Source organism: Echinops telfairi, unplaced genomic scaffold (assembly GCF_000313985.2).
Source record: "Echinops telfairi isolate 266 unplaced genomic scaffold, ASM31398v2 ScPeMD7_4225;HRSCAF=4972, whole genome shotgun sequence".
In the NCBI taxonomy this organism is placed as follows: Eukaryota; Metazoa; Chordata; class Mammalia; order Afrosoricida; family Tenrecidae; genus Echinops; species Echinops telfairi.
In genome coordinates, this window is record NW_022108124.1 from 23621338 (window position 1) to 23632139 (window position 10802).

Genomic DNA, 10802 nt, shown 5'->3' on the forward strand with positions numbered 1-10802 from the left:
ACATCCAACAAACCAACCAACCAAACAAACAAACATCCAACCAACCAAATGGATTAAGCATTGTGTTAGTCCTGGTTGACTAGAAAAACAAATCCAGGGAGACTCACATATGTATAAGAAAGAGCTTTACATGAAGAGTAATTGTACATTAAGAAAACATCCCAGCCCAGGCCAAGTCAAGTCCGTATATCCAATATTAGCCCGTATGTCCAGTACCTGCCTGCAAATTCCTCTTCAGACTCATGCAACACATGCAATGATGCTGAATGCAGGAAGATCACAGGTGAGTGGGTGGAAAGTCTTGTGGATTCAGGGGTCGTGGAAGCATCTTAGTGCTGGTGTGGGTCTCCCTGTGGTTCCTCCGGCTCCAAGGCTCTGGCTGCCATCAGCATAGCTCCATGTGGCTTGTTAGCAGGAATGGCTTGCAGGGAGTGAGTGGGTGTGTCCCCCCTCCAGCGAGTTATTTATCTCCTTAGACCCTCCAAATGAGGTCATCAAGCTGTGACCTGATTGACAGGCTAAACTCCACCCCTTCACCCTTAATAGTCTCAAGTTGACAACAGATTATGTAATTATCACAAGCATCTACTCTGTTTAAAATCTGGATCCCTAGTGGTGAGGTGGGTTGTTCACTGGGTTGCTAACTAGAAGGTCAGTCAGTGGTTAGAAACCAGCAGCCTCTCTGAGGGAGGAAGATGAAACTTTTTGCTTTCTTAGAGTTCCAGTCTCAGACACCATCAGGGGCTGGTATACTCTGTCCTATAGGGTCCTATCGTTGGAATTGATGGAAGGGCAGTGAGGTTGTTTTGTTTTGTTTTGGGGTGGGGGGGTTAAAATAAAATAACATTGAATAAAATAAAACCAGATTGCAGTGAAAATATCTCTTCTCTTTTGCTTACAATCACTCCCATTTCCTCGGTGTGGAGCATCTCACTATATCATCCATTCTGTTGATGGAAGAATTGTGGTGATTTTCTCATTTTAAAGAAGTTATTTCTTAATGGACCTTCCAAGATTTTTGGGAGTGAAATCTTTGAAAAAAAAGATGTATGGGTAGAAAGAGGTATAAGCATAGCTTGACTTTTAAGGAGCTAAGAGTTGATATTCAATGAAATAATGAGCCTTGGTGGCACTATGAATTAAACCGATATCCAGAAAGCCATTGGTTTAAACTCAGCAGTCCTCTGTAGGAGAAAGAGGAGGCTGTCTGATGCCTGTAACGTTTTAGTCTAAGAAACCTTGTATTGAGTTGGATGAGTTGAAATTTACTGGATGGCAGTGAGTGTACAATGACATAAGGAATCTCCAGGGAGCATAGATAGGTAAGTGCTCAACTTCTGACCAGAAGGTTGGTGATGTCAACTCACCCAGAGGTTCCTTTGAGGACAGATCTGGCTGTTTCCAAAAGGTGATAGCTTTGAAAATCTTAGGGAGAAATTCCACTCTGCACAGATGTGGTTGCCATGAATTAAGGTTGACTGGGTTGCAACTAACAGCAATTGGCATCCAATAAAATTCACTTATTTTTCTTACTGGATATGTCAACATTTGATCATCCTAAAATTTGAAGTAGATATTATTTTGTCCTATTATTTCATCTTTTATCTAGTATCCAAATAAACATATCAAATACTAACAAAAGCTTGACAGTTTTCAGTTGAGCTTCCAGACTAGGACAGACAAACAGAAGAAAGGCCTAACAATAGACTTCCAAAAATTAGACAATAAACACTCATGAATTACAAGAGAATATTGTTCCATGTAGGAAATGAGGCCCCTACCTTGAATGCCATTACACAACAGCTGCAAGGATGGATTCCATGACGTATATCAAGGTTCATGAAGTGGGGTAGGGTTGGGTTGTCGTGAGTCGGAGCCGACAGATGGGAACTAACAATACAACAAATTGTTCTCTTGTTTTCATATCTCTCTGTGGTTGGCTTTCCAGGCTGAATTTGTGCACCTCAGCAGGATGGCTGTCAGAGCATAGTTTGGAGTCTCTCGATTTTCTGAATTAAGATTTTCAAGGTGATACACAATAACTCTCATGACTTATAGATGGAACATGAAATACTTTTGGACTTTGTCATTTCGTCAGCTCCTTTAAATTGTGATTGTTTATAGAATACTACTCAGAAAGTGCTGGAATGTGCAATGTTTGTTAATTGGTTTTATGAGCCTACATGGGATTTATCGACATACATCATTTTGGTTCTTGCTGAATATATTGCTTGCTGAATATACAAAATTCATCTAGGGCTTGATGACCAACTTCTTGTCGTGTGTAGTGGGTTTCCTCAGTGTGTGGGCCTTGCATTCACATGATGAGAGTAAACATTTACCCAGGTCAGTTGCTTCCACAGGGACATTATTTTAAATCACTTGTGTGAAAAAATGCAAAGACACTTAGTTTGCAATTAAAACTGGGTAACATTGATTAAAAAAAAAAGTTAAAAAAACACCTGGGTAACAAACTTTGACTGATGTACTTCTCAAGATAGTTGTAATTTGGGGCCAAGCACTGACATTTTATTTGTGCTTTAATTAAAATTTCACAGTGTGGCACTTCCATCTCACATTATATTTCCAAAAAAGATGCAACATGATATGAAGGTTCATTAGATCTATTTGCTTATTAGGAAAGACATTTCTGCTGTTGTGTGCTATCAATTCCACCTTGACACTCTAATCTAATAGTCCCACAGGGTTCCCAAAGTTCTCATTTTTAGGGGAGCAGATTGCCAAATCTTTATCCCACAGAGCAGCTGGTGGGTTTAACTTTTTGGTTAGTCGCTAATCAGGTTAACCACTGTACCACCAGTGTTCCTAAGAAATAGTAAAATATTTATATACTGTACACTATATATGTGATACACTGTAGTTTGTTATTATTAATAAATAAAAATATTATATGTGCCCTGAAGACACTCAATTGATTTCTGTCGGATTCATTAAATGCATACAATGCAACTTTTTCAAGACTTAACTTTGTTAAATCTTCAATTTGCTGGTTAAAGACCATCTATGTCTGTCTGAACACTAGGAAATTATTTCTAAAATTTAAAACTCTATTTAAATATAATTCTATATTTGGTACACTAATACAATATTGAATTTAAGGAATAGGCTAGTATCGTTACTTCATTTGGAGGCTAAATATTTTGGCTACAAGTCTGATAAAAAATATTGAAGCATCAATCAGAAGGGGTTGTCAAGAGAAAAGAACTGGTGATGGGAATAGAGAGATATTACAGACAGACCAAATAGGAAGCACAATCAAAAACAGAGCAGAAGATTAGAATCATATTGCCAGGTCAAAGTTAGGCACACTACCGAGCAAAGTCAGATCAGTAAAGTAGGGTCAGGAACCCTGGAGGTGAGAGTCAGGAGGGCAATAGGAAGCACCATGATTCAAGCACAAAGTCTGGGACAAGGTGAGGTCAGAGAGGTGGATCGCCAACTGGGAGGTGCTGCCTGGGGTTCTCTAACATCTGGTGCCCCTGCTCACTTCAATTCCTTCTGACCCTGGCTCATAGGTTAACACATGCACTCCCAGTGTGCTTATTTCCTGCAGAGTTCTAAAACTTAACTTCAATGTAAAGTTGGGTAACATCAAAGTCAACCTCATACCCTGTTTTAAGTAGCCTTTTGTTGGTGCATTTTTAATTGATGAAACTTCAAAGGTAATAAGCGTACATAATACCTTCTAGAAGAAATATATCCAGAAATAAATGCAAGCATCTTAATAACTAATAGTCCTTTTCAGCATGCATACATGTTCACATTGAAGGATGCCGGTGTCTTTTGGAAAGGCTGACTATTAGCAATGATGGTTAGTGTTAGTTAAACCAACATCTATCCTTTATTTGACTCATCCTACCAAAGCGGTGCCTGTGAGGTTTTAACAAGGAAATGAAGATTCTGTCTCTTCGGAGTCATAAGGGACCAAGGGACATACTTTTTCAGTCATCCAAAATCTCCATTCACAAGTTTCCCATTCCCTGTGGAGGTTAAAATATATGTTAGCATTTGTTTCTATAGTTTTAAAACAATTATTCTTATATTCCTGATATCTTACACACAGTACAACTGCTTAAATTTAATTTATATATGACAAGACTCTAACATATGCATGAAGTCTCTTGCATTTTCATACCATGGAAGCCGACAGAAGGCATAAAGTGCATGGAGAGAAGAACTTCTTTTAAGAAACTTCCAAGAGCCTTTTGTTTTGTAATTTTTTCACATCTTAATAGAGCTTCACAAGCTCTTCTTATCATCAAATGTTGCAACACGAAAACTCAATAAGTAATCCAAATTGCTTCCTAAGAAGTTATAGGAGGGTTCTTCCTGGATATGCAAACCTAGCCATGTGATAAAATAAAGTGTTGAAGTAATAAAAGTGAAAATGCCCCTTTACAAGATTGAGAACCTATAAAACAAGTAAATAATCTGGGTGGCACTTACTAAATTTGTCTAGATTTCTCTAATAAGAAAGGCTTTTGTTTGGAATAAAAGTGAAGAGTTGCTTTGTTAAATATTAAATTCTAGGAGATTAAAAATATAATTTCCTTTACTTCTGATCTTTCTTTTATCCTACTGCATGGCATTCTTGGAAATCACTATTGTATTGTTTTTTTTTTTTAATTAAAATGCTGTAACAACTGCAGTGGTTTTTGTGTTGTATGAATATTTTATTGCATGATGAAAAAGAATGATTACGCAAGCCTTAAAATGCTCCATTTTTCATTTAAATATTTTACAAGGAAAATCCTACTGAGATACATCTTCTTTTCATGGGTGCCCTGGTGGGCCTCACAGAAGGGAGATGCAATATATATAGTTCTGAAATCCAGTGAATTTAAATCTCATAAAAACAGAGGGACAGAGGTGGCTTTCTGTTTTAAAAGGAGCAGTCCTATCTTACATGCAAGGCGGCTACCACACCTGAACTGCAAGCCCTGTCCCTTCAGGCAGGTGGAAAAATGAGCGAGTGACCTGCCCCCTTTGTGAAGGGCGCACAGCCTTCTGCTGAATAACGGACCATTGTTTATGCACTTGGGAGGGCGTGCTTTGCCACACTTGGCAATTTTAGATGTTTCTGCACAAAACAGAAGCAAACTCACCTTTCAGATGAGGCAGCCATGCTCGCGCCACTTTTATAATCAAGCAACTTTCAGTACCACTGGCCTAGTGATTCGGAAAAACTGAAAATTGACATGGATAAATGGTACAATCGAATTCGATCTTTAATTGTTCTTTACTCACTAATTACAAATACTTATGCAATGTATCATGCCTTTTGATTCAAATAACACTAGTGCTTATGGGCAAGATGCTAAACAAAGCAAACACCATCTCAAACCTGTTGTCCTTGGATAGAGTATACAGTTCTATGTTATTACACTTATGTGTACTCTATGCAGGTTTCAAAGACTTTCAATGGACTATTTGTATTTGAGTGATAAAGTAACCGCATGTGTCTTAGATCTCAACGATATCTCCCCATGGGAATTCTTTAACTTAAAATTACAAGTACAGTGAACCCTCGCCACTTCGCGCTTCGACTTCCGCGGCTTCACTCTATCGCAGTTTTTGCGTAACAGCGCATGCTCTGTCATTACTGCCACTGATTGGCTCATACTGTACACGCTTCTGTCTGCATCACTACGTATCGGAGCTACGTATCAGATGCATTTTTGCTTTTGTACAGTGTACTGTAATTGTTTGCGATTTTTAAGAAATTTTATCTAAGCCCTATGATGGCTCCTAAACGAGCTGCTTCTTCTAAGCCTTCTGACAATAAAAATAAGCGCCAGAGGAAGATGCTCACCACCCAGGAAAAGGTAAAACTTTTGGATATGATCAAAGATGGCAAGAAAATCGTGGAGGTTGCACGCCATTTCGACTTGAATGAATCTTCCGTTCACTCCATCCGTAAAGAGGAAAAAAACATCCGGGCTACGGCTACTTTCACTTTCAACAAGGAAGCAAAGCGCATCGTGACAAGTCGTAATAAGTTCATAGTAAAAACGGAGTCTGTCCTAGCCGTTTGGATCAATGACAGGAGCAAGAAAAACATTCCGTTGGATTCGATAGTCATCCGGGAAGGCAAGGCAGCTCTATCAGCATTTTACAGCAGACAAACCTCAACCAGAATCCTCTTCTGCATACTGTAAACTAGATGCCATAAATAATATAATAAATAATGAATGATAATTGTAACGTCCAAAATGTTTTACTGTATTTTCCCTTTTTCGTTTAGTAAATTGGGTAATACGAGTGTAATGGTGACTAAAGGGTGTTTTTTCATGTCCACTATGCTCTAACTACGAAAATATTTGATTTACAAATAAGGAATCCTACTTCGCGGAATTTCATTTATCACGGTAGGGTCTAGAACCGATTAACCGCGATAAACGAGGGTTCACTGTATACGGTGTTCCGGTCATACTTTTTCAGGATTAAAATACATGTCACTTTTAAAATATAGGCATTGTCCTTGACTGCATTCAAATCCACCGTGACTTTACAGAACAGAGTAGAACTGCCCTTGTGGGGACTCGAGACCGTCAATCTTTAAGAGCAGAAAGTCTCACTCAGCTTTCTCCGCAGAGTGGCTACTGACCTGGGCTTCACAGCCCACTCAGAAGCCATTACACCACCAGGGTCGTGAGGGCTGTTGAGGGGTGGGAGTTGGGTAAGGGGATGGAGTGGGGAAGAAGGTTGAAAAATAACAAACTATTGGATTATATTTGAGCACATTACTGGAAAAGTATCCCCTGCCTTTTGGCTCTCCTATTCCTTTGTTTTACCAAATGTGTATCAGCATGAAATCTTAGGGGAAATGATTTGATGGTTGAAGCTTAGTGTGAGAAGAGAGGCGGAATGGAAAACATCATCAGTGTTTGCAATCACTGACTTATATGGTACGGCAAATACTTAACTTTTATTCTTTGTGTTACTGTAAAATTCCAGAGATCTAGTTAATTTTTCAAATTTCAGTCAAAATATTAAGTCAAATAGAGTGGTTGAGAACATAAATTCTGAAATCACACCTTTTTCCAAGTTAAATCACGTTTCCAAACAGTAGTTGGTGAACATGTACTAATTACGTAATTGCCTTTCTTTCTTCATTTCTAAAAGGGCATGGTAAAAATAATATGATTGACCTCAGATGGCCTTTGTGTCAAACTGAATAAATTAGCAAACACCTCATCTACATAAGCACCCTCATATACAAACGCACATTCCCAGAAGCCTGGTGGTGCGGTTGTTAAGCGTTGTAAGGTCAGCAGCTCTGCCCCTCCACTCTGGGAGAAAGATGAGGCTTTCTGCCTCGTCAGACTCACAGCCTCGAGGGCCCGACAAGGCCGGTTCTACCCTGTCTTCAGGGTCACCATGGCTAAGAATCGACGAGACGGCAGTGAGTGTGACTTTGGTATACATGTGTACACACCCCCACATACAATGTACATACGCACACATATATATCCCCTATCTCCCACCCAAGGAGCCCTCATTAGGAGTTGGGTTGTTAACTGCAAGGTCAGTAGTTTGAAACCACCAGTCTCTTTGTGGTTGGGAAGACGGGGCTTTCTACTCCCCTCGGCAGCTGGTCTCAGAGACTCACAGAGGCAGTTCTGCCCTGTGCCCTAGCGTCACTATGGGTGTCGGCTCAGTGGATGCGAGTGTGACTCTGAGTGTGAGGACACTACCCATCACTTTAAACAGTCAATGCATATCAACTATTTTTATCCGATAGCTACATATATTCTTATATACATGCCACTATTATATATGCATATAAATGTTCTATACACACATATATAAATGTTTCTTCCTAGAGAAAATATACTTTATAGGAAAATTTTCAAGGAATGGACACTTTTCAAAAGTGTCAGATAATATCACTTACATAAATTGACTTGGAATGAATTCTAATATTTCTAAATTATGAGTTCTTAAATGAAAAGCCCTCCTTAGCTCCCTCTTCCCTTCCCATAACATTTTCCTCTTGTGCATTTTGTATTAATGTTGCAGATCGGGCCTACCCATCCCAGCATTGGGAATGTGAATCCGCCGTGTTCTGCTTTGGTATTATCCAAACCGATTTAGCAATGAGTTCCATGACATTACAAGTAGGATTGTCCTCTTCTTCTATTTGCTGACAATCTGGAGTTTATAAATTGCCTTTGAAAAGTCACTGTCTACCATCCGAAGATATACGTACGATGTCTGTATTTGTCTCATACCGATTCAATTGTGTAAAATGGATACAGATACAGGAAAAATTGCATTAGGTAAAATTTGTAGTAACTTTAATATGGAAACATATGAGCTACATATAGCTTTTCCTCTCCCAAGGAATTAACCATTAAAAGAATGTTTGAAAACCCTAGAAATAAAAATAAATAGACACCTAGTTAGACTTACTATAGCAAGCATTTCTTAGAGCCGTTTTCCTGAATTCTAACTTCTAGGTAGAGATGAGTCCTTGTGTTGTGTGTCCTTGAGCCAGTTCCCACTCACAGTGACCCAAGCTACCAGGAGACACTGGCGGGCCCTGCGCCACTCTCCCATTTGTTGTTATGCGTGAGTTCATTGCAGCCACCGTGCCAATCTCTCATCGGCGTTCTTCCTGATTGTCCAACTTTGGTATGCATCTGAGGGTAACTGAAAGTAGCTGGGCTTGGGTCAGGCACACCTTCGTTCTCAAAGAGATGTTTGCTTTCCATCACTTTAAAGAGGTCTTTTGCATCAGAGTTATGCAATACAATACGACTTTTACTTTCTTGGCCGCCGAGTCTATGTATGTTGATTATATGACCAAGTAAAATAATATCCCTGTCAATTCCAAAAGTTTCTTGGTTTAACAGGACAAAACCCAAACCCAAACCAGAACTAAAACCACTGCCATTAAGTAGATACTGACTTAGAGCTACTGTGTTGGACAGTGTGGAGCTGTTCCTCGGGGTTTCTGAGACGCTCATCATTCTGAGAGCAGACGGTTTCTTCTTTCTCTCCTGGAGACTGGTGGGCATTAGCAGCCCAGTACCCATCCCACAGGATGACCAGCGCTCCTTCATTGGTCCAGTGATGAGGATTTTTTCTTTATGTTAATGTGTAATCCACACGGATGCTTGTAGTTTTTGATCTTCACTGATAAACGCTTCTTGTCCTCTTCACTTTCAGCACGCATGTCTGTGTCATCTATACTACAGATCATTAATAAATCTATCTCATCTTCATGCCATGGTTTCTTCAAATAATCTAGTTAGTGCATATGCTCAGCATAAAGATTGAATAACTATGGTGAAAACTCACAATCCTGATACACACCTTTTTGATTTATAGAATGAAGCATTTCCTCATTCTGTTAGAAAGACCGCCTCCTTGTTTATGTAGTGGTTCTGCATGAACACCGTGAAGTGTTCTGGAATTCCCATTCTTCTCAAGGCTGTCCATAGTTTATTGTGAACCACAATGTTGAATACCTTTGCATAGCCAATAAAGCACAGGTAAACATCTTTCTGATATTCTCTTCCTTCATCTAAGTAGCTGAAGTGTTGGCTTGGTAGCTGTCTTTCAAATTACGTGGAATAGGTGTATGCATGTTTCCAGTATTGCATCCCACTTGTTGAAACATCTCAGTTGTTCTTACTGCAATTTTTGGAGTTTGTTCTTGGCCAACATGTCTGATGCAGCTTGAACTTCTTCCTTAAATACCACTGGTTCTTGACCATATCCTGCTCCCTCAAATGGCTGCATGATGGCCATTTCTTTTTGATACAGTGACTCTATGCATTCCTTCCATCTTCTTTTGATGCTTCCTGCATCGTTCAGAATTTTGTCCATAGCATTCTTCAGTTTTGATTGCATCTGGGGGCTTGTTTTTTTTTTCTTTCTCTATAACTCTTTTAGTTTGACGAATGCTATGCCTGTTCTTACTTTCTGGTTTTTTAACTCCAGACTTTTGCACGTCTTATTAAACTCTCACTGCCATCGAGTCAATTCCAACTCATAGCGTTCCCATTGGACAGAGTAGAACTGCCTATGTGGGTTTGTGAGTCTAGAGGAGGAGAAAGCCTCGTCTTTCTCTTGAAGAGCAGAGTTCTTCTTTAAATATTTTACTGTATCTTCTTTTTTGTTTCATGGCAAAGACTGCTTTATTGGTGGCATTTAGTACAAGTCAATAAATATGGGTACTCAAAGAAGAGCTGTTATTTATTTACTGGTTCATAGAGCACTGGTTTAAACAGAACCAACTGCTGGAACAATAGACTGAAGTCAATCCTGCTTCTTGGGAAATGAAGCCATATATGGCTGATATATGGCGAATGCTATTCCACAGACTGTAACAACCATGGTGGCTCTATACAGGAGGGCATGAGCTGCTCCACCCTGTAGATGCATTGGAATCTTATGATTCTGTGGACATAGCTTCTGTTTCTCTGAAACTTTATTTTCAAACTGTCTGCATGAAGCAGTACATATGGTCCTTTGGGCAATTTGAAAAAGAGCTTGTCGATTCTGCAGCATCGTGGCTCTGTAACTAGGGACTAACTGCAACAACTAAAAGCCAGCAATGGAGCTACTGTATCTTCTTGAGCCAACTTTTGAAACCTTCTGTTCAGGTCGTATACATTGTCAATTCCTGCATTCACTCTACCTACTCGACATCAAGAGCAAGTGTCAGAGCCTCTTTTAGTATCTATTTCTTTTTTATCTTTTAAACTATCTTTTTGTTTCTTCATATATAGTGTCCTTGATGTCATTCCACACCTTGTTTGGTCTTCATT

General features: G+C 39.4%; 1 protein-coding gene across 1 annotated transcript; it reads right to left on the bottom strand.

Annotated features, from left to right (window-relative positions):
- Nucleotides 1-10290: 10290 nt before the first annotated feature.
- LOC115871260 (cytochrome c oxidase subunit 7A2, mitochondrial-like) lies at nucleotides 10291-10542 on the bottom strand. Its single transcript, XM_045294967.1, has one exon. The coding sequence runs from the start codon at nucleotides 10540-10542 to the stop codon at nucleotides 10291-10293; it is 252 nt and encodes an 83-aa protein (XP_045150902.1).
- Between the last annotated feature and the right edge of the window lie 260 nt (nucleotides 10543-10802).